The sequence below is a fragment of the Schistocerca cancellata genome, chromosome 3, assembly GCF_023864275.1.
Source record: "Schistocerca cancellata isolate TAMUIC-IGC-003103 chromosome 3, iqSchCanc2.1, whole genome shotgun sequence".
In the NCBI taxonomy this organism is placed as follows: domain Eukaryota; kingdom Metazoa; phylum Arthropoda; class Insecta; order Orthoptera; family Acrididae; genus Schistocerca; species Schistocerca cancellata.
The window spans coordinates 282,002,973-282,028,510 of NC_064628.1; the positions used below are offsets into that span (position 1 = coordinate 282,002,973).

At 42.3% G+C, this 25,538-nt stretch overlaps 1 protein-coding gene across 1 annotated transcript in view; it reads right to left on the minus strand.

Annotated features, from left to right (window-relative positions):
• Window positions 1-3,747: 3,747 nt before the first annotated feature.
• The window catches only part of LOC126176697 (UDP-glucosyltransferase 2-like), a 70,327-nt gene continuing 48,536 nt past the window's right edge, over window positions 3,748-25,538 (minus strand). Inside the window, exons 5-6 of the mRNA XM_049923859.1 lie at window positions 20,257-20,476; window positions 3,748-4,375 (exon numbers count right to left, since the gene is read on the minus strand). Coding sequence (XP_049779816.1) covers window positions 20,313-20,476 — 164 coding nt within the window. The 3' untranslated portion in view covers window positions 3,748-4,375; window positions 20,257-20,312. The remainder of the gene's footprint in view (window positions 4,376-20,256; window positions 20,477-25,538) is intronic.

Genomic DNA, 25,538 nt, shown 5'->3' on the forward strand with positions numbered 1-25,538 from the left:
GAAAGGCTAAAAATATGTATTGGACTGCCCCCCACTCCCACTGTCTTTAAATCCTGGTTGTGGTGACAGACTGATCTCTAATGCAGTCCAACATCTAAGTTAAGATGGAAGGTGACAATTTGGAGCCTAATGTTTATGTCCGTGCCATACTGAAAATTCCATGGGGATCAAGTCCCACAGGAAGTCACATCAAGAAGTATGATAATTCCGTATTGAATAAAAGCTAGATTCTGGTGGGTGGGGGGGGGAGGGGGAGGGCCCCTTCGCGTTTCCCAATCCCCCTTCTCTCTTCTTCTGGATGCCCATGACCACCTCTCTTGTGCACCGCCTAATAATATGTAGGCTTGTAATTTCAGTTATTTATATAAACAAACAGTGAGTTAAATATGCTGCTAATGTTGTTTACTTCCGATTCAAGCCAGAAAAGGCTGATCCACTCACAGAGTTGGGTTAACATGTCGCCACAGTGACATACAAACTGTATACACGGGGCAGAAATTGCTAATGACGATCAAGGACTGTGCTACAGGTCTGTCTGTTATTGCAGACTTTATTTCATTCTCACAAGCACTGGCATGGCAGACGAAGTGAATGTCATGTATTGGACCCCCTGATATCTCAGTAGTGGTGACACATTAATCTGTAGTGCAGGCCGAGGTCTAGTTTAGGATGGAAGGTGATAAGTTTGTTTTGACTTGACGAAGCCTAAAGTGAAAGCAGAAAATCTCATTGTGCTAACAAATTGACCTGCCCTTTATTTAAGTCCTCCCAACATTAAAAAAGTCAGGGGTAGAGGGGCGGGTGGCAGTGCAATTAACTTTTATCGCCCGTACACTAACATGTCCGAACTTAATCTAGAAATCGGCCTTCTTTCGAGGGTGGGGAGGGCAGGACTGTCGATAACCAAGTAAGAAAAATTAACTTCTTTCCTGGATTCGCTGTGATGTAACAATACTGGTATTGGTATAGACTTTGCAGTAAATATTTCACATTAAACAACCTCTATAATGTTTTAGGCACACTATGGGCAACTGTTGGTTCTTTTCTTAGCCACACAGATGGGATTCCATTTGGTCTGGTTCGCCATTGCGGTTGTCTGGCAGAGCTGGGTGAATGGTGCTGTCATTAAGTTTTTTTCCCAAAGGCGTCATTTATTATATGCAGGTAATCTCCGAGATGCAAAGAAAGATATAGGATTTTTTTACCTGTTTTTGATTCCCTCTTCTTATCACAAAATAACTGGCATTTTCTTTCCATCATAACAGAATCATTTTTCCTACTTGTTACAACAATGCCGCGCTGCCCCTAAGAGAAAACATGACATGCTTCGATCTGAACAAGTTCTAAGTCATTTCACGTGTCGTTCAACACAAATCTGTTGCTAATGCAGACACGAATATATCACCTGTATTGTGTATAAAGTCTTGTGCTCTGTGGATGCGCAAATTCTACATTTATATTTCTCTCCTCTTTATTGCATAGAGGATGTAAACTTGGTGCCGGTAACTTAATAATTTATAATCTGAAGTATTTCTCAATTAACTGATATTATGTTAGCGTGCGAGTTTGGGTAACACTTGACCATAATGCGAATTAACTTCTTTGTTGGGCTGTGATGCAGTATACCCCCAGCACGCTGGAGTTACGCAGATTACTTATTAGGCATTGTAATTCCTGAAAAATCATAGAAAAAGAATAAGGAATTGCACAGTACCATACAAACTGACCCAGCAGTATCCTCTCCAATTCGAAAGACAATTATATGACTGCGGCAGAGATTTCAGTAAATCTATGAACTGTTTAACAGTTTAATATAAATTCTGTCAATATCTGGTGACTTATTCCGCAGCAGATTTTTTGTTTCCATCATAACGTTAGGGCTAGCGCTCACGTGTGACTTCTGTCACCGTGACTGTTGTCACTCTCTTCCAATCTGTGGACTGGTTGATTGATCTGGGGGAAGCGACCGTGGACATAAACGTAGATGCGCGCGTTTTAGGATGTGACAGCCGGATGACAGTTCTGTCTGCCCATTCGCGAACAAGCCCATGACAAAACTGTCACTGCGCTTCTAGGTTCTGATAGCCGTGCGCGCACGGGTGACAAAATTGTCACTTTCTGTGCGTTCTCCACTCTCCATTTGCTTTCCGACCATCGACACACTGACGCAAACATGGCATCAACGTCTTCACATCGTTTTGCTTCGCAGAACGTAACTGTGCACAAAGCGCAGAAGAAGCGGGAAAAAGACCAGCCCTTTTCGGCAAAAATTTGATGGATCATTCAGATGTAAATATGAAAATTAAAGTATATTAAGTAATCGGTGGAATAATATTTTCAACTACTTATTTTCAGCTGGTGCAGGCTGCCTCATGCTCGTATTTTTGTGTGTGAATGCCTACAAAACGCGAAGTAATTCATTGAATTTTTCAACACTCAATCGCTGAAAAATAATGGAAAAATTTCATGGGTGTTGTCGAAGTTTTTGAAACAATGTGTAAACGTTCCACTTGTAGCCTGCCACTCTGAAAGGGGTGTACTCAGTATTATTTTTATAATGCTTTCTTTTACGTATCAAGAGTTCTCAAATAATGACCATCTCTTAAAAATCCATATCGAGAAATGATGTCTGGATTACAAAAAAAGGGTCATCCTTCGCAAGGGCACTGCACTTCGACGACGTGACGTGACTCCGACGGAAACGTTTTGGTCACGATGGCAAAAATCACGCGTGCACCCTAGCCATGTTCTACGATTATCAGTCTTTCAACTTTTTCCGGTGGTAACATTAATAAACAGTGATATGCAATAGGAAATAATGCTACTTTTAGCCAGTTGCAAATAGTTACAGAAATTCTTTGTATCATATCTTCCTTGGTTCAATAGACAAATAAATAAAAGCAGTTTATCTAAACGTTAGCGTAACTAAAAGCTAAAACAATTTCTTGACTGTTACAAAGCAACCATAAATGATGTACGAAAAATGGCTTTCACGTAAAATTGGAGGCAGCATTGATTTACACAAGAACAAAAAGAGTATTAGTTTATGCTCGATACAGTACAACAGCCGGTGGACTGTGTGATACGCAGAAGCAACTTGCAAATCTGGACATAAATAAACATCTTTGCCAGAACATGGTGATTACCAGTATGACTGTCGTCAAAGTATGCCACCAGACAGTAACCCGAGCTCTCCATCAAACCAACTGACAGTTATTAAAGCTCTCAAAACTCTCTAGATTTCATTAATTGTGCAGCCTCTTACGTGAATTTTATTAACTATAGCCCATTACAGGAACAGTACATAAATAGAAACATTAACAATTACAAAAGGGATCTGAAATCAACAATCACAATAAATCAATTATTATGACAAGTACAGCAGTTCCAAGAATATCAGAATCAGGTTTTGGAAAATAGCTACAATCCGCAGTGACAACTCTCTAAAGTTAAGACGTCGATTTCAGAACATTTGACAGTAAATAAACACTTAATTGTTATTATCTGTACAGATTGCTATATAGAATGTATTTGCAAAATGAGTATATTTTACTCGACTGGTAACTGCAGCATATATATTTACTGATAAACAGAAAAAGTGAAATAGGTAATTATAAGTAGAAAGACTGCCTCTTTTGTAATATGGTATGTGTTTGTTGAACTCAAGTGGATCCTACTAAAAAGGGCGTAACTACTGTGTCTAGAGCCTAATCAGTTGCAGAAAAAGACAAACACTTTAATATATAGTAAGTAGCGTTTGATGAACATACATTAACTTGACTTTCGTTACCCAGTGCAGGACGTGATTTTGTTGCAGAGAGCAGTCTTAGAGACGATCATCACGATCTCGTGCTCTTCCTATGTCGAACTTCATGCAGCTAACATATGAATAGCCGGTTGTCATGACGTGTATGTTCTAGCGTTTTTATCACTTCCCCATAGAAGTTAGATTTGCTCCAAGGACACTCATTAAACTTTCAGGGATGAGTCTGTTAAGGAGGTGAAAGTCGCGCACATTATAGGAGCACTCCTACGAAATACAACTGCAGCATGCAAGACGTGTCTGTCAGATTTCTGACACGTGATGCAGGGACACTTTCACTGTTTCTTTAGTTTGCTGGGTCGAGTGAGCCACGAGAAGAGCCACCGACTCAGCTTGTAGAGGAGAAACGCCGCCAAGGCCGCTACAGCCAATATGAAGGCTACGACGTCGAGCAGCAGCAGCTGCCACCAGTGCAGGTCGAGGGCTGCGCTGCGCAGGTGGGGGGCCCCCTGGTGGCGGATCACGTACTCCACCCACCACACCGCCCTCTCCAGGGACGTGCTCTGGTGCTCCCGGTAGATGGCGGAGAAGTGCTTCATGTTCTCCTGGTAGCTGCAACAGCGAAACGGCATCATTCCAAGACTGACTAGATTTAAAATATTTGATATTTAAGAGCTTAGCATGATGGACAGCTTCCCCCAATAATATACTAACAGGAAACTGGCACTGTCAGTTCCAACAGTCACGCCGCTTGCGCTGCACAAAGCATTGTGTCTGCCGGCCAGTTCTCAAGTTGCAAACTTCTCCAGACGCTAAAACTTTGCTGATTTAAAGAAAGAACGTAACTCCTTCCATAATTAAAATAAAGAATTTCAGAATTTTTACATGTATTTGCAGAAGATAGTAGTTTTTTTTAAACATCAAACTTTTTATGTATTAAATAGTCCAAAAATTGGTAACTAAAGAAGCAAACACCCAAGCTTATACGTAGCAAATGCAATCCGATATGCAACTTCGGAGTGTCCCCTTGCTGCGATTTGTATTTTGACCAACAACGAAAAAAATATTTCAGAGAGTTCAGTAGCTTTAGAGACACTGACCCTACGACTTATCTTACACGAAAGATTAAGGAAAGGCAAACCTACGTTTCTAGCATTTGTAGACTTAGAGAAAGCTTTTGACAATGTTGATTGGAATACTCTCTTTCAAATTCTGAAGGTGGCAGGGGTAAAACACAGGGAGCGAAAGGCTATTTACAATTTGTACAGAAAGCAGATGGCAGTTATAAGAGTCGAGGGGTATGAAAGGGAAGCAGTGGCTGGGAAGGGAGTGAGATAGGGTTGTAGCCTATCCCCGATGTTATTCAATCTGTATATTGAGTAAGCAGTAAAGGAAACAAAAGAAAAGTTCGGAGTAGGTATTAAAATCCATGGAGAAGAAATAAGAAGAAGAAAGAGACAGCAAAGGACTTGGAAGAGCAGTTGAACGGAATGGACAGTGTCTTGAAAGGAGGGTACAAGTAGAATATCAACAAAAGCAAAACGAGGATAATGGAATGTAGTCGAATTAAGTCGGGTGTTGCTGAGGGAATTAGATTAGGAAATGAGACACTTAAAGTAGTAAAGGAGTTTTGCTATTTGGGGAGCAAAATAACTGATGATGGTCGAAGTAGAGAGGATATAAAATGTAGACTGGCAATGGCAAGGAAAGCGTATCTGAAGAAGAAAAATTTGTTAACATCGAGTATAGATTTAAATGTCAGGAAGTCGTTTCTGAAAGTATTCGTATGGAGTGTAGCCATGTATGGAAGTGAAACATGGACGATAAATAGTTTAGACAAGAAGAGAATAGAAGCTTTTGAAATGTGGTGCTACAGAAGACTGCTGAAGATTAGATGGGTAGATCACGTAACTAATGGGGAAGTATTGAATAGAACTGGGGAGAAGAGGAGCTTGTGGCATAACTTGACAAGAAGAAGGGATCGGTTGGTAGGACATGTTCTGAGACATCGAGGGATCACCAATTTAGTATTGGAGGGCAGCGTGGAGAATAAAAATCGAAGAGGGAGACCAAGAGATGAATACAGTAAGCAGATTCAGAAGGATGTATGCTGCAGTAGGTACTGGGAGATGAAGAAGCTTGCACAGGATAGAGTAGCATGGAGAGCTGCATCAAACCAGTCTCAGGACTGAAGGCCACAACAACAACAGAGATCTCTGTAGTGCAAAGCCCCATACTCGGGATATGAGCGTAGGCGAGCAGATGCAGAAACCACCCATGGCAGTGTGCTAGTGGAGGTGGTTTGCCGTTGCCTGCCTCCGACCTGTTATAAAGTGTTAAGTCTGTATCTGTGTCGTGTGCATGAAGTGGAAGAAGGTGCAACCCAGTGGCCAGCACACAGTCTTCCTCTCACGGAAAGCACCGGGCTTAACGTCCCTATCCAACGGACGAATCACCAAGAAGTGTCACATGCCCTCCACTTCATGAGACACTGCGCGGAGGTTTGGAACTGAATCCAGGACTTTGGCTTAAGGACTGGTGAGCAGGAACATTACACCACCACCACTTTTCCCCTTGCCGGGAAAATACTGGAAGTGAAAATTTCATCCACCACCAGGATTGTCACCGCTCTAGTACGCGCCAGCGACCTCGGCTACTCATAGAGATCTATACCATACTTGAATTTCAGTTTTTTACTAGACTTTTGTGAGACATAGAAGCTTTACGGAGATTTTCTGTCGACAATGATAGGGAAGTGCCGTGAGTTGCTGCTTGGACTCGTGACAATTTCTTAACTGTCGACATTAAACATCAGACAACTAATTTAAATCAGACTGTAGTCTATCAAAAACTATCTTGATCATGTGTTTTTAAGTGCGTTTTGGTGGATAGTTATCTTTGTACTGTGTACAAGTGCAACTACGAAAGGAAATCAACATGCTGTGTACGCCAATGTGCAGCGCGGCAGCGTGTATTCCAGTATTGTAACTGAGGAAGAAGTTACATTGTCGTGTACTGTGTGCGAAATGTTCATAATGGCATCAGCAATCACAAATCTCAACTGACTGTGAAGTAATGGCAGTGATTCATACACAGTGTGAAGGAAAAAAGGAATCGGTATACTTTCTCAATGAAATGTATGCAGTTTATGGAGAGAATGTGAAACATTTATATCGCATGTTTTTGTACGTACAGGATGACGTACGCGATCAGGCAGGGACGAACTTGTTCAAAATTTGAGTGAAAAAACGCAGAGAACATTATCTGAGTCGTGTAGGAAAAGGGAAGGGTAAATGACAAGTTGAAGCTTAGAGTCAGTCCATAACAGTATTTAATTACAGCAGATATTAACTACATGTTTTCTCCAATGGGAAATCCTGTCTAACATATTCCGAAAAACATTATAAACGTAACTTCTTCCAGTCTTGTTTCATGTACAAGTATCCATATCTATATATCCCGATCGCGTAATTGGTGAGGTACATCTCATGAAAGGAGGTATCTCTTTCCGAATTCCGTTCTGGTTTTGAGTTTTAACTTGTCACATATATTTCATTCGATCATTTTCCCGAAGCAGCAGCCGACAGATAAGGCTACTGCAAGTTTTGTGCTCTTTTGGGCTCCGACATCCAAGGATGTTTCTGATTACATACGCCGACGAAGGTGATTGTTTTCAATAGTACATTTTGCAAGAAAAGAGACATGTGTTCTGTTCGTTTATGGCGAGTCTACTGAGAGAGCTCATCCAAGCTTACAGAAGCTTATGAAGTGTCGACAGACGTTTTCTCAAAAGAAGATGTTGCTCAGTGGTGCAGTTTACAGATTAACACACAATAATCAATTCACCAAAGTACAAGGAAAAATTGAAATCATTTTTTATTACTTAGTCGACATTTATGGTTCAAATGGCTCTGAGCACTATGGGACTTAACTTCTGAGGTCATCAGTCCCCTAGAACTTAGAAGTACTTAAACCTAACTAACCTAAGGACATCACACACATCCATAACCGAGGCAGGATTCGAACCTGCGACCGTAGCGGTCGCACGGTTCCAGATTGTAGCGCCTAGAACCGCTCGGCCACTCCGGCTGGCAGTCGACATTTATATTTCCCTTGTATAGGCACGGGCTGGTTCTTTAATGAAAATGAAAGTAATACAAATATACGTTCTAACGGGACAACTACTTAAGGTGCCTTAATTTCACGTAAATTTATGTTAAGACATAACTTAAGGTTGAATGTGTATATAGTAAAATTTGATACATACGTTAATGTATTTTTAATAATAACTGACGTTAATTTCCAAATTGCAATCGTGTTAACGTTTCTCCTCGTAACATACAGTGTCAAAAAGCGGGGACGAGTAGTGTGAGGGATTATATATTTCTGTGGAAGGGTAATTTGTATAATGTGACCTCCAGAATACTGCGTGAACTTCGAGGTTTGATGCAGAGTTCATGTTGTAGTTGGAAGCACAAATTAGTCACCTCCTTCCTAATCGTGAGTGGTATCTTGACGAGGTTCGATGATGGTCGTCAGTTTCTGCGAGGCGGACATCTCTGTCCAATCATTTCTGTCACAGCAACCCGAGCAGCCTAGACAAATTTCCTGCTTACCGCTCCGGACGTCTGGCACAATTTATCGGAGATTTTCATCTGCACTGCCTTCAGAGAGCTTTGTGAACCTACAAAGTCACCATATACGTGCGTCCGGAATTAGCACGACATATCACCGCCAGCACAACGACTCCGCTGCGACTCTACTCGTCAGTAATCCAGGAACTTATGTTCTCAAGCCAGTCTGCCTCGTCTCAGAATTCAAAGAAGGAAAAGATTGAAAGGGGCCAAAATGACCAATGAACAAGACGAACTTTTTTGTGGTACGAGGAATCTCCTCCAGTCAGACGACTGTTCAACATCTGAAATTCGAACGAACGAGTCCCTCGGGCGTGGCTCTAAGAACCAATGCTAACTCTAGGTGCAAACTGAGATGTGTGTTATACATGATACAGCGCGGCGTGCACTTTCGGCACATGTCGCGCTTGTCCTGCGCATATTGAGCCGCGTACACATTCTTTGCTCGTGCCGATGCGCAAACGATTGCACAGAAACTATTCTGTAAAGAAATAGATTTTTACGTTACCTGTAGCTTTATATGTTAGCTTCATGCTGAAGAGGCCATTATTTCACTAATGGTCGTACTTATTGTAATACATTTAACTAAGAGTTAAAGTTTCCGATTAAAAATAGGGGTCGCAATGATTTTGCATTTATTGCATATTACACGATATGTTGCTGTCTATAAAATTTAACTAAAGTAATGAATTTTTCTTTCTCCATTCTCAAGAAAATGGATGTATGTAACACGTTTACTGCCGATCGGGCTCGCGAGAGAATGAAATATTCATAACATCCTACGTACCTCTTAAACACATTGAGACATCGAAACGAGATTTTGGCGAATTACAGCACACATGGATGACAGTATTACGCCAAATCGTCAACACATAGAACTTTATTATCTACGGCGATGTCGCAGAAGCTACAGTTTTATTTTATTTTTTTCAATCCAGAACTGTAATCTTTTAAGTCATCGACAGCTAGTGAAAAGAGAATTTCCTAGTATGAAAATAAACATGAAATTTCTTCTGTTATGTTACTGCAAACCGACACAATGAGGTTTTTCATAAGCTATTGACCTACTGGTTGCCAACTGCTTGTTTAACGAGGTACTATGTTTCAGAATTCTGTCGCAATAGTTACTGCAGTGTGCGTTTGTGCAAATTATACTGTGTTTTCACAAAAGAAGTACAATTACACCTGTCAACAAGAGAGATGCAGCCGTTACTCATAAACGATGATACTTCTTCGAATGAGGAAAAGTAAACAATTCACACAAAAATAAACCGCTGATTCTGTCCCAATTTTGGCGGAATCCCAGTAACTAAGTTTTTAATAAGTGAACAACTGAAATGGAAACTTACCGAAGGATTTTCGTTCTTAGTTAGGTTTAGGTAGTTCTAGGTCTAGAGGACTGATGACCTCAGATGTTAAAATCCATAGTGCTTAGAGCCATTTGAGCGCATCTGTTGTTGGAATGTCCTCTTTTAACCGCTCTCAGGCGTGCTTTTAATCTCCAGGGTGATTTATCATCTCTTTTAGGTGACAATGTCTCTATGGCAGATCGGGTTTTAAGTTTTATTCGCGCAACCGGCTTTTATAGGTCCATTTAATTTTATTACCTCACCCTCTTTTGAGCTGTATCTTTTACTTAGTTTTGTGTTTTAATTCGACTCCCTCCTATTCTTTTAGGCTGGAGGTTTTAACGTGTTGCAGAGTGGCTGGCTCATCCTATTATTTTCGTGATCAGTCAGCCACGATCCTCTGCTGTACAGTTTTAATTCTTTCTGCCTTTCTTCTCTTTGTTGTTTTTATTGCTGTGCTCCGTTTTCCATGTTTCTTTATTATTGACCTTGGGGATTTTCTTCCCCTGGAATTTTTATCTTGCGCTTCGAATGACTAATGGATGGTTTCACTGTGCTCTGTGTGTTTTATGAAACAAGGGACCGATGGCCTCTGTGGTTTGGTCCCTTTAATCCTCAAACCAACCAACCAACCAACCATTTTGTTAGAAGTCATTTCTCGCCAGGTGACGCTGCTATCGCCTGGACTTGATATCGGTAGTAGGTCAGTGGTCATAGTGTTCTGGCTGACAGGTGTATATAGAGAAAAGGAGCGGATCTATCGCACTTCCTTGGGGCAGTGCTGACGATACTTTCGTCTCAGATCAACACTCGCCGTCCAAAACTACGTACTATATTCTACTACTTCAAAAGTTTGCGAGCCGCACATATATTTGAGGACCTATTCCGTATGCTCGGACCTCTGTTAACAGTCTGCAGGGCGACACTGTGTTAAACACTTTCCGTAAATCTAGCAATGTAGAATCTGCCTGTTGCTCTGCATTCGTGGCTCGCAGTATATCGACAGAGAAAAGTGAAAGACGAGTTTTTCACGATCGATACTTTCTAAATCCGAGTTGATCTGTGGGTAGAAGCTTTTCTTTATCAAGAAAATTTATCATATTCTAATTCAGAATACACTCAATAATTTTTCTGTATACTGACTTTGGTGGTTCATGGTGTGGGTTCCTGTTGTCATGTCCTAGTTCATGAACCACAGGCAACGTATGAGTGGCCAAGTAAGTGGTCCTGACAGTCGGGATACCAATTACTTTGGAATAAGGCTGGGCATCTCGGACATATTCTGAGTCGTGGTCACCTTTGTGCTCAGACGGCAAAGACTACCAAATCCACCGGTTAGTCCCTCAACCGTTAGTGGTAAAACCCAATGGGACCCGGGACAAGTAAGGCTAGCAACCTGCTTCCCTGGTACTTTAAATATGATGCTGGCAACAATCAGAGCAAAATGCCTCGGACCTTTGAAAGTGACGGAGTCCCACCTCTAATTGACAAACCAGGGACTCCTAAGATACGACTCGGCAGACGAATGGTAACGAGATGGGGAGCTGTTAATATCAATGGGGGCTACTCTGGGAATAAGGTAGAGCTGGCAGAGGCTGCAAGTAAGATGGGGTTGGACGTTTTAGTTGTTGGTCACATTCGGGTAAGGGGTGAGAAAGAAGAGGAAGGGGGAGAATACAAGGTCTACCTGTCAGGAGTCAAAGCAGGAATAGCACAATGGGGTGTAGGGCTTAACATCAGGAAATAAATGAAACCCAGTGTAGTTGCAATAAGATACATAAACAAATGACTAATGTGGATAGATTTGACAGTGTCTAGCAAGAAAATTAGGATTGTGTCAGTATATTCGTATTGTGAAGGGACAGATCAAGATAAGATGGATAGTTTTTATGACGCACTCAGTGATGTGGCTGTTAGAGTAAAGGACAAGGACAGTGTTCTGCTCATGGGTGATTTTAATGCCAGGATTGGAAATCGAACAGAAGGGTATGAAAGGGATATGGGTAAATTTGGAGAGGGTATGGAGGCCAACAGGAACGGGAAACAACTCTTGGATTTCTGTGCCAGTATGGGCTTAGTAATCACAAACTCCTTTTTTAAACATAAGAACTATTCAGGGGATTCTTTGATAACAATGATCACTATTTAATCTGCAGTGAAATTGGTATTGTGAGGCCGAAAGTGCAGGAGGTCAGGTCCATATGTAGGAGGATAAGAGTGAAGAAACTTCAGGATAAGGAAATCAGGCACAAGTACATAACAGTGATCTCAGAAAGGTACCAGTTAATTGAATGTGGTCAATTACAGTCATTGGAAAAGGAATGGACAAGGTACAGGGACACAGTACTAGAAGTGGCTAAAGAACGTCTTGGAACAGTAGTGTGTAAAGGTAGGATGAAGCAAACAGCTTGGTGGAATGACACAGTCAAGGCAGCCTGTAAAAGGAAAAAGAAGGCGTATCAAAAATGGCTACATACTAGAACTCAGGTAGACAAAGAAAATTATGTTGAAGAAAGAAACAAAGCCAAACAGATAATTGCAGCATCTAAGAGGAAATCTTGGGAAGACTTTGGAAACAGGTTGGAGACTTTGGATCAAGCTGCTGGAAAACCATTCTGGAGTATAATTAGCAGTCTTCGGAAGGGAGGTAAGAAGGAAATGACAAGTATTTTGGACAGGTCAGGAAAACTGCTGGTGAATCCTGTTGATACCTTGGGCAGATGGAGGGAATATTTTGAAGAGTTGCTCAATGTAGGTGAAAATACGATCAGTAATGTTTCATATTTCGATGTACAATGGGATAGGAATGATGATGGAAATAGGATCACATTTGAGGAAGTTGAAAAAATGTTCAATAGATTTCAATGCAATAAAGCGGCTGGGGTGGATGAAATTAAGTTGGAACTCATCAAATACTGTGGAATGTCAGGTCTTAAATGGCTACACAGGATAATTGAAATGGCGTGGGAGTCGGGACAGGTTCCATCAGACTGGACGAAAGCAGTAATCACACCAATCCTTAAACATGGAAACAGAAAAGACTGTAACAACTACAGAGGTATCTCTTTAAGTAGCATTGCGGGTAAAATCTTCTCAGGTATTGTTGAAAGGAAAGTGCGAGTATTATTTGAGGACAAATTGGATGAAAATCAGTGTGGGTTTAGGCCTCTTAGAGGTTGTCAGGACCAGATCTTGAGCTTACAGCAAATAATGGAGAAGTGTTAGGAGTGGAACAGGGAATTGTATCTATGCTTTATAGATCTAGAAAAGGCATATGACCGGGTTCCTAGAAGGAAGTTATTGTCTGTTCTACGAGATTATGGAATAGGAGGCAAACTTTTGCAGGCAATTAAAGGTCTTTACATAGATAGTCAGGCAGCAGTTAGAGTTGACGGTAAATTGAGTTTATGGTTCAGAGTAGTTTCAGGGGTAAGACAAGGCTGCAACCTGTCTCCACTGTTGTTCATATTATTTATGGATCATATGTTGAAAACAATATACTGCCTGGGTGAGATTATGATATGTGAACACAAAATAAGCAGTCTCGCATATGCGGATGACTTAGTTGTGATGGCAGATTCGATTGAAAGTTTGTAAAGTAATATTTCAGAGTTAGATCAGAAATGTAAGGACTATGGTATGAAGATTAGCATCTCCAAAACGAAAGTAATGTCAGTGGGAAAGAGATATAAACGGATTGAGTGCCAAATAGAAGGAACAAAGTTAGAACAGGTGGATGGTTTCAAGTACTTAGGATGCATATTCTCATGGGATGGCAACATAGTGAAAGAACTGGAAGCGAGGTGTAGCAAAGCCAATGCAGTGAGCGCTCAGCTACGATCTACTCTCTTCTGCAAGAAGGAAGTCAGTACCAAGGCTAAGTTATCTGTGCACCGTTCAATCTTTCGACCCACTTTGTTGTATGGGAGCGAAAGCTGGGTGGATTCAGGTAACCTTATCAATAAGGTTGAGGTTACGGATATGAAAGTAGCTAGGATGATTGCAGGTACTAGTAGATGGGAACAATGGCAGGAGGGTGTCCACAATGAGGAAATCGAAGAAAAACTGGGAATGAATTCTATAGATAGCAGTCAGGGCGAACAGGCTTAGATGGTGGGGTCATGTTACACTCATGGGAGAAGCAAGGTTATCCAAGAGACTCATAGGTTCAGCAGTAGAGGGTAGGAGGAGTCGGGGTAGACCAAGGAGAAAGTACCTGGATTCAGTTAAGAATGATTTTGAAGTAATAGGTTTAACATCAGAAGAGGCACCAATGTTAGCACTGAATAGGGGATCATGGAGGAATTTTATAAGGGGAACTATGCTCCAGACTGAATGCTGAAAGGCATAATCAGTCTTAAATGATGATGATGATGACTGACTTTAACGGTATTAGTCTGTAATATTGTGTGCTTGTTTTTCTTATACACGGGAGTCATCTGCGCTTTTTTTTCAGTCGCTTGGGGTTTCCCACTGAGGAAGAGATTCACGATAAATAGAAGCTAATTATGGAGCTAAGGGCGAAGAATTCTCTGTGAAACAGATTGGGTTTCCATCCTGACGACTTACTTGTTTTCAACTCTTTCTATTAGTCCGTTTGCTTATTATTATTTGCCAAAATCTACATTTCGATATGATAAGCCGTACATGAAATATGAGTGGTCTCGTGACTCCTCATGCTACGAGGTGTTTTTTTAAAGTAAGTAACATTTTTAAACTAAAAAAAGACGTGGTAAGATACGGTATCTCAATAATTTTATTTTTACATGAAAGCCTGTACCTTAATCTACTTTTCTACATAATTTCTGTCAATATTGAGGCACTTGTCATAACGTTGTACCAGTTTTAGAATACCCTCCTCATAGAAGTCTGCCATCTGACTTGTTAACCACTGCATCACCACTGTTTTGCCTTCGTCATCATCTTGAAGACGCTGACTGCCCAGGTGTTTCTTCAAGTTTAGGAACAGATGGTAGTCACTGTGCGCAAGCTCAGAGCTGTACAGAGGATGATCTATAGTTTCCCATCGAAAAGCTCTGATGAGATCTTTGGTCTGATTCGCCACATGCAGACAGGCATTGTCTTGCAGCGAAACGATGCCCTTGCTCAACTTGCCACGTCTTTTGTTCTGAATTGAACAGCGCAGATTGTGCAATGTCTTACAGAAAGCTGCTGCATTGATTGTCTCATTACGAAGCAGAAATTCCACAAGAAATACTCCTTTTCTGTCCCAAAAAACTGTGCACATGATTTTCCGGGCAGAAATTGTTTGCTTAAACTTCACTTTTCTGGTTGAATCTGAATGCCGCCATTCCATGGACTGTTGCTCTGATTCTGGCGTGACGTAGGCCACCCATGTTTCATTGCTCGTAACAATTTGTCTTAAGAAATCATCACCATCATTGTGGTACCGCTCAAGGAAAGACAATGCACTGTCTAAACGTTTAGTTTTGTGCATATGCGTCAACATTTTCGGTACCCAGCGTGCGCACAATTTTCGGTAATTCAAGTGGTCGGTCACAGTGCCATACTAAACACTACGAGAAACATTAAGAAAGTCATCCCGCAAGGAGGAAATTGTAAAGCGTCTGTTTTCTCTCACCTTATTGTCCACTTCCTGCACCAAACTTTCATTAACGACCGAAGGACGCCCACTCCGTTGTTCATCATGCACATTTGTGCGGCCATCTTTAAATGCTCTCACCCACTTTCTCACCATTCCATCACTCATAATGTTTTCTCCGTAAACTGCGCAGATCTCACGATGAATATCGATTGCTTTTAGGCCTTTAGCACTAAGAAATCTTATAAAGCCCGTACTTCACAGTCAGCGGGACTCACGATTATCGGAGGCATCAAACACTCAGTACACAACATAAACAAGGAAGAATCAGTCTGTAATGGCGTTAGTGCGTAGACAACAGGTGTAGGTACCCAGTGCGCATGCGCAGAGCGCCGACCGCAGCGCTGCGGCCGCGGTGTGGCAAAACGGTACTTATTTTTTTTAAAAAAAACACGAAATAACCAGTTAGCCGCGACGGCGGGCAGTGGCCGCGGCGCCAGATACGCTCTCTGAGCACCGTGCAGCGTCCCGGTCGACGGTGGAGGTGGGCCACTTTGTCAGGACAGGCCATTAGGCCCTAACGCCAGTACTGGGCACATAATCGACGTTACCAGACGAGATGTGCACACCGTGAAACCTGCTCCCATCAGTACTCTTGAATTATGTGTGGAGCTCTGTGGGGATGTGGAAATTCGCAGTAATAATTACATTCGGATAAAAGTTAACGGACATTATTAATGATACAATACGAACTACATTAGTATACTCTCGCCGCGAGAAGTGGCCGTGCGGTTAGAGGCGCCATGTCACGGATTGCGCGGCCCCTCTCGCAGGAGGTTCGAGTCCTCCCTCGGGCATGGGTGTGTGTGTTGTTCTTGGTATAAGTTAGTTTAAATAGTGTGTAAGTCTAGGGAACGATGACCTCAGCAGTTTGCTCCATTACGAATTCACACACATTTGAACGATTTTAGTACAATCTCAGACTCAAAAAAAGACACCACAAAGGAATTATCTGAATGGAACGGAAATCGGTAGCTGTGATGTACATGTACAGACAAGCAACAGTTTCAGGAAAGTTTGATAATTTATTCAATAGAAAGAGCTTAAGAAATTGAGCAAGTCAACAACACATTGCTCCACCTCTTGCGCTTATGTAAGCACTTATTCGCCTTGATATTGTTTGACAGAGTTGCTGGATGTCCTCCTGATAGATACGCGCCAAATTCTGTCCAATCGACGCGTAAGATCGTCAAAATCCCGAGATAGTTGGAGGGGCTACCCATAACACTCCAAACGTTCCCAATTGAAGAGGGATCCGGCGACCTTGCTGGCCAAGGCAGGGTTTGGGAAACACGAAGGCTAGTAGTAGAAACTTCGGCTGTGTGCGGGCAGGCATTATTTTGCTAAATTCCGAGATAGTTTGAGGGGCCTACCCATAACGCTCCAAACTTTCTCAGTTGGGAGAGATCTGGCGACCTTGCTGGCCACGGTAGAGTTTGAAAATCACGAAGGCAAGCAGAACGTTTGGAGCATTATGGCAGGACCCTCCAATCAGCTTGGGATTTGGACGATCTAACGCGCCAGTTGATCATAATATGATACGATTTCCCTCAAGAGGACATCCAACAACTCTATGTCACCGGCAAGCCGAATAACAGCTTGCATAAGGGTCAGAGGTGGACCAACGCCTTATTGCTTTGTACACCTGCAATATCTATTTGTCTGTATATGTACATCACATCCACCAATTTCCGTCCCATTCGGATAATTCCTTCGTGAAGTCTCTATTTTTATGTGTCTTAGAGTGTAATTTTTTTAGATCACTATTATTGCATGTTCGGGGTGGAGTGCCACTATGTTGACTGTAATACATAGTGTGCTGGGCATGGTAGACGCGTTGTTGATATCTGCAAAGAATAAAGATGACGATATAGTTTCCTTCTTTTTTTCCTCACAGTTACAAATAAATTCTATTCCACCGTTCCAGCAGCTGTCGTGTCCGAGTCACTCCTAATTGTTTTGCGGTAACAGCTGTACCTTATGCCACTACCGAAAGCTGCGACAAAGCGACATGAAGGCGGTTGTAGGACACTCAATCGTTTGGAACTTTCGTTTTGTCCTGACTTCATTTGCTGCCTCACATATGACGAAAATAAAGTACAGTTTAAAATCAGTGAATCTCTCAAAATTTTTCTTAAATACACTCCTGGAAATTCAAATAAGAACACCGTGAATTCATTGTCCCAGGAAGGGGAAACGTTATTGACACATTCCTGGGGTCAGATACATCACATGATCACACTGACAGAACCATAGGCACATAGACACAGGCAACAGAGCATGCACAATGTCGGCACTAGTACAGTGTATATCCACCTTTCGCAGCAATGCAGGCTGCTATTCTCCCATGGAGACGATCGTAGAGATGCTGGATGTAGTCCTGTGGAACGGCTTGCCATGCCATTTCCACCTGGCGCCTCAGTTGGACCAGCGTTCGTGCTGGACGTGCAGACCGCGTGAGACGACGCTTCATCCAGTCCCAAACATGCTCAATGGGGGACAGATCCGGAGATCTTGCTGGCCAGGGTAGTTGACTTACACCTTCTAGAGCACGTTGGGTGGCACGGGATACATGCGGACGTGCATTGTCCTGTTGGAACAGCAAGTTCCCTTGCCGGTCTAGGAATGGTAGAACGATGGGTTCGATGACGGTTTGGATGTACCGTGCACTATTCAGTGTCCCCTCGACGATCACCAGTGGTGTACGGCCAGTGTAGGAGATCGCTCCCCACACCATGATGCCGGGTGTTGGCCCTGTGTGCCTCGGTCGTATGCAGTCCTGATTGTGGCGCTCACCTGCACGGCGCCAAACACGCATACGACCATCATTGGCACCAAGGCAGAAGCGACTCTCATCGCTGAAGACGACACGTCTCCAGTCGTCCCTCCATTCACGCCTGTCGCGACACCATTGGAGGCGGGCTGCACGATGTTGGGGCGTGAGCGGAAGACGGCCTAACGGTGTGCGGGACCGTAGCCCAGCTTCATGGAGACGGTTGCGAATGGTCCTCGCCGATACCCCAGGAGCAACAGTGTCCCTAATTTGCTGGGAAGTGGCGGTGCGGTCCCCTACGGCACTGCGTAGGATCCTACGGTCTTGGCGTGCATCCGTGCGTCGCTGCGGTCCGGTCCCAGGTCGACGGACACGTGCACCTTCCGCCGACCACTGGCGACAACATCGATGTACTGTGGAGACCTCACGCCCCACGTGTTGAGCAATTCGGCGGTACGTCCACCCGGCCTCCCGCATGCCCACTATACGCCCTCGCTCAAAGTCCGTCAACTGCACATACGGTTCACGTCCACGCTGTCGCGGCATGCTACCAGTGTTAAAGACTGCGATGGAGCTCCGTATGCCACGGCAAACTGGCTGACACTGACGGCGGCGGTGCACAAATGCTGCGCAGCTAGCGCCATTCGACGGCCAACACCGCGGTTCCTGGTGTGTCCGCTGTGCCGTGCGTGTGATCATTGCTTGTACAGCCCTCTCGCAGTGTCCGGAGCAAGTATGGTGGGTCTGACACACCGGTGTCAATGTGTTCTTTTTTCCATTTCCAGGAGTGTATATTTAAAACTGCCAGTTGCTTATTGCATTGAGAAGTGTAGCACGACAGATGGCTGTAACCTTTGGAACTATCAAGAAAATGAAATGCTATGTTGTATTAAAATGTTGTCATGATCGGGCTCTACGTTTTTACGAAAACTCAGGCCAAGTGCAAGCCTGCCCTCAGAGCTCAGGCATACAGATCGGATTAAATTTATTGGCAAAAGTTATCATCCACAAGTACAGATGTGCATGCGAATAAAAGACTTGCGGATGCTGTTAAGGGACTTACGATTGCGGATAAGGGACTTCGCAATGAAGGGCGTGTACTGTTTTTCTTACCCGCATAGACCTCGAGTTCTGGGCGACGGATGAGTGGTCATAGATTGCGATACGTCCGTAAGGCGTCTCGTTGAGTCCATGCCCGGTGCATCATCGGCTTCATTAGAAGGTAAATGGGTGCTGCACACTACTAGATCATCATCATCATCATGTTGGACCGTTTACAGCCTCTGGCAGGGCCTGTATGGAACATAGGCCTCTCCATCGTCTTCTTTCTTGCCACGATCTCTCTGTCTTCACCTTGGTCCAGTCTTCTCCTTTCTTCTGGACGCATTCCTCTACTCCTTTAAGCCATATGTCTCCCGGTGTGTGCTCGTTTTCATCTCGTGTATCCTCCTGGGTATCCTCTTCTTCTCCATTCTCTTAACGTGTCCATACCATCTCAGCCCTGATTTCTCTATCTCCTCCTGTAGTGGTTCCACTTTCATGAACTCTCTGATCCTCTTATTTCTAACCTGTCTATGTCATTCCATTACTGTTTCTCAAGAATTTCATCTCACTAGCTTGTACTTTGCTTTTCTCTCTTCCTTTCATAACCCAGGTTTCTGATGCATATGTCAGGATCGGGACATAGTATGACCGGTATATAACCTTTTTACTGATTTGGGGTACACCCTTGCTCCATATCAGGCTTCTGACACTCTTCCGCCATGCTTCTGCTTTTCTCCCCTGCTCGTTTATTTCTCTGTCGTTTTTTCCATCTTCCTGTATCAGGCTTCCTAGGTACTTGAAAATCTCCACTCTCCTCAATCATTCCCCACCAATTGTCATTCCCGTTGTTCCTCTCTCCTTCTTTCTTGTGATAATCATCTCACTCTTACTTATGCTAAATTTCGTCCCATATTCTTGTACTGTTCGCTCCCATACGTCCAACTGCTCTTGGACTTCCTCCTCCTTATTCCCCCAAATCATCAGATCATCTGCAAACATGCTACTAGATACGTATATCTAATTCAGCTGGTTAGGACAGAATTCACTTCATGGAACACGTTGTGACTTACCTCGGATCTTCCAGAATTTTCCGCAGGGCTTCCAACATAGAATCCTTAGTAATGGCCTAGAAATCTATTTTGACTCCAATTCCTGATCTGAGCATTTTTGCTACGTTGTACTGCTGATCTCCAAAGAAGGGAACTCCGACGAGAGGGACACCGTAGTATGAAGCCTCGTTGAAACTTTGAAGTCCACCCTGAGTGATGAACAGGCGGATGTTTGGGTGAGCTGCAATAGAATTTCGAAGAAACGTGTGCCAGTGGTACAGGATTCATAATAGAAAATCACAAAACTCCAGGTAAAAATGTTTAACTACTTATGAAACTGAAAGAATCCAGTCTGTTCTTATTCGTGATAAGCATATAAATGTCGGGAGTTTCATAAAGCACCTAGATTCAAAATACTCGTATTTTTTGTGGTAAGAAGTCAGCAACACTGTCACTAACATTTTGACCCTTGAGAAGTATAGTGGAGAAGGGTGGTAACAACTGTAGACTTTTTTGTGGCCCCTAATAAAGAAGTGTACTGGGAGCGGTAAATGCAAGCTCCTAGACTGCCTCAATGTAAGAAATGGCGCGCAGGGAAAAAGTGTTGGCTCTTGTGTGTAGAAGAAAAACATAAGATTCAGAAGAGCTAACCTGTGTGCCTCGCACACAACTGTCGAATGCTTTAATCGAAATCGAAATCGTTTAATGCGTAGTCATGTTCGCTAATGTACACGAAGCTGACGTCAAAAAGTGTATTCAACGATGACTGCCACTGTGCAATACTACTAGCTGATGTTAGTGGATAGCACCAAGTGGAGTGCACCCAGTTTCAACGAAGCAGTGCTGGGGAACAGAATATTCAAGAGGCCGCGAATAACATATATGTTAACGTTCATTCGTAACAGTGGAGAAATATAAAATTGCTCAATGCATGTGAGCAAAACCACAGTAAACGAAAGAAAACGATTACATGAAAATTGTTACAAAATTTCGGGCTTCGCGAATCGTCGAATGATTCAGATGACAACGAAATTTGAAGAAGCAGGTGTCACGAACGACAGAGGCCCATAAACCTTCCTGATTATCAGTTTGGTTTCAGATGTCGTGATGGGTGACTGTGTTGTATGAATGCCAAAGAAATCGATTCGTCACTGCTCTTAACAGTTGCATTTCTGATCAGTCAACTGGTATCTACAACCTGGCGGAAGATCTCCAATTTCACGTCAGCATAGCCCAGTTAAGAAAACAATTGCAGCCATTCACAGGCAACCTATCGACTGTACATGTTCATTAAAAAAGACGGGATAAATTCCATGTGTCAGCCCCTCCTAAAACAGTAACTGAATTTAAATTACTTACGTATGGTTGTATTTACAGGGATTGGTCAAAACAGCATGAATAATTGAGAAAAATACAAAATGTTTATGAGGAGGCTATTGATCCTCTTTTGGAATGAATAACATCTTTTATTCTGTGTGATACGAACAACTCATGCACACGCTCCGAGGCATACATACTCACTTCTACAGGAAGTTTGCTGATTAAATAAATATTCTTGGATGAGGAAATAAACTGTCCACTTTGTGCTCCAAAATGACTCAGGAACATTCAGTTATAATCATATCAGTGGATTGACGGAGCCACACAACGCGCTTTATTTCGTTATCGTGTGAACTAAATAAGTCTAGGACAGTTCCAGCTACGAGAATGACAGCACTATTCCCTTGAAGTACAGGTAGTTCACTGAGGAGCAAAATTTGCTGCGTTGAATTAAGAGGGGCCTCAGTTTTATATCCATAACCCCAATCTGTCACCAGCTCATGCAGACCAATAAAGTCACTGTGCAGTTTCACACCTTACAACATCACTGAATCATCGACATGTTTCTCATTAAGAGGGGACAATCAATATAATAGGCATTCTCCAAAAGTAAATATGTCCACTGGTTGCATATATTGTGGGCGACGATTCATCTTACCAGATGACATTCTCCCCATTAATGTCGTGTTCAATTTGTACCCTCTCGATACCAATTTCGAAGTTTTTTCAAGGTAAAATATTGTCTAATTTATGTTTTTGAAACAGCCGCTCTACCGTGAATGTTTGTGACACGTAGCTTACGCCACATAGCGCATGATGAATTCAGTCGCGATAACAACTGAAATTAATGCACATCTACAGCCAGTTTTATTTGGAGCGCTGCTGTTTTGCAGTTTCTGACCGTAATTCGCTTCAAGTTTTGGTCATATTTGTGCTTGAGAGATGTCTGATATAGGCTGTCCTTGCAATCGAAACGGTGCTTCTGTCGACACCAATAAGGGCTGCCATTTTCGGTACTAAGGCTTTTTCAAATCGGGGCCTAACATTCGTGCCTCTTTTGGAATCTTGGAAAGCATGCATAACGAACTTTTAACACCTATATATGTTCTGCATATGTCCGCTATCATATAGACATGAACAGGTGTGAGTGCATTCTTACCCGTCTAATATCTCGAGTCAACACAAGGGGGCTGGAATATATGACAGATTTCCTTAGGGTACTACTGTTACACAAGTGTTCATACTATTTTTTCCAGTCTTAGATGTAATGTTTGTAAGTTGTAATTTCAACAACGTAGGAATGCATCACCAAGCTGAATAAAGTCGTTCGTTTAACCAGGCTGATGCAGTTCTGTTTGTGATGTAAGTCCAGTAAGTTAGCTATGTATAAATTTGTATAATGCAATATCAGTCGGTAAATCATCTAAAAGTATGTGTTATATATATATTTGAGATTGATAATTGTTATACTATATGTAATCTTATGAATGGTGTTCAAGTTGTAAGTTGCTACGCTGAGTAGAACAGTTGGTCACATGGCCAAGTTTTAAATAGGCAGTCAGCAGGGTTCATGGTCTTCGTCACTTGATCGTTGGGTTGGTTCTGCTAAGATCTGAGCGGCGAGAGAGTCGCTTGAGCTTAAGTTTTTCTCGGGATTTCTAAACATTTCGATGTGCACCAGCTCGGGACTATTTTGATGTGTACCAATTCGTGACTTAGAAATATTTGTCACCCTGAATGCTAATGGACATCTCATCGAGGGCTATCAGTAATTGCCTTTTCACTCGAGATGAATTTTGTTACTTTATAAAAACTTGTGTTCATTGGATGAACTTTAGAATTTGAATGCAGTTTGAGTTGATTTGATGCTCGGCTCGATGCCTTTAGTTTATACTCATTACTATCTTTGAATGTTCCGCTTGCTCTGCAAAAAAAAAAAAAAAAAAAAAAAAAAAAAAAACAGTTATCTTCGATGAAGAGTCATCGACAGATCTCGAAGTAACTTCGAGTGTTCCCCAGGGAAGTGTGTTGGGATCCTTGTAGTTCACGTGTATATTAATACCTCTAGGACAATGTTAATAGTAATATCAGACCTTCCGCAGATGATGCATTTATCTATAATGGAATACTGTCTGAAAGGAGTTGCGCAGGTGTTCAGTCAGACCTTGATAAGTTTTCGAAGTAGTGCAAAGACTAGCAGCTTGCTTCACACGTTTAGAAATGTAAGACAGTGCACTTTACAAAACGAAAAAAAGCAGTGTCTTGTGACTGTAGTACCAAAGAATCACATCTGGAATCGGTCAACTCATAAAAATACCTGGGTGTAACATTTTGTGTGGATATGAAATGAAACGATCGCAAAAGGCTGAGTCGTAGGTAAAGCAGGTGGGAGACTTCGGTTTGTTGGCATAATGCTAGGAAAATGCAGGCAGTCTACGAAGGAGGTTGCTTACAAATCACGCTTGCGATCCATCTGATTATACTGCTCAAGTGAGTGGGAAGCGTACCAAATAGGACTGACAGGGGATATTGAATGTACACAGAGAAGGCAGTACGAATGGTCCCAGGTCTGCTTGACCCGTGTGAGAGAGTGACAGGGTTTCTGAAGAAGTTTAACTGGTAGATTCTTAGAGATAGACGTAAACTATTCCGAGAAAACTTACAAAATTTCAAGAACCAGCTTTAAATGATGACTCTAATAATATATTACAGCCTCCGACGTATCGATCCTGTACATATAGTAAAGACAAGAATAATTACAGCTCTCACAGAGGCATTTAAACAATCATCTTTCTCGCGCTGCGTATGTGAATGGAACGAGAGAAAGCCCTAATAACTGTACAGTGGGACGTACCCACTTGTCATGCACCTTACAATCGTTTGCTCAGATAATAACGAGCATCAAAACGGACGCGGGGTTAGTGGAAATAGCGTTGTCGTAGCGAGACTGAATATCGTAACCCCCAAATACTACAAAAATAAACGAATAATGTTCCTGTTCAGAAACGCAGATAAAAATTCACTTAACGCCTTCCTGAGAGACAGTCTCAACTACTTCCAAATTAACAGTCTAAGTGTAGACCAGATGTGGCTTGAATTCAAATAAATAGTATCGACAGCAACTGAGAGATTAATACCAAATAAATTAATAAACGACGGAGATGGTCCCCCTTGGTACACAAAACGGATCAGAACACTGTAGCAGAAACAACGGAAAAAGTACGCTAAATTTAAACGAACACAAAATGTCCAAGATTGGCGATCTTTTACAGAAGCTCAAAATTTTGCTCGGACTTCAATGCGAGTGCTTATAATAGTTTAGACAACGAAACTCTGTCTCCAAACCTGGCAGAAATCCAGAGGGATTGTGGTCGTATGTAAAGTGTGCTAGAGGCAAGACACAGTCAATCAATGCCTTCTTTGTGCGACAGCAATGGAAATACTATTGACCACAGTGCTGCCAAAGCAGAGTAACTAAACACAGCCTTCTGAAATTCCTTCACCAAAGAAGACACAGTAAAAATTTCAGAATATGAATCAAGAATAGCTGCCAACATGAATAACTTAGAAGTAGGTATCCTCGGAGTAGCGAAGCAACTTAAATCACTTAAAAAACGCTAGTCTTCTAGTCCAGACCGTTTACCAATTAGGTACTTTCCAGAGTATGCTGATGCAATAACTCCCTACTTAACAGTCATATATAACCGCTAGCTCGTCAAAAGATTCGTACTCAAAGACTGGAAAGTTGCACAGGTCTCACCAATATTCAAGAAAGGTAGTAGACGTAATCCACTTAATTACAGGCCGATATCATTAACGTAGATATGCAGCAGGATTTTGGAACATATATTGTGTTCAAATATAATGAATTACGTCGAAGAGAACGGTCTATTGACACACAATCAATACGGATTTAGAAAACATGACACACAACTAGCTCTGTACTCACACTTGCTGCTGAATGCTATTGATAAGGGATTTCA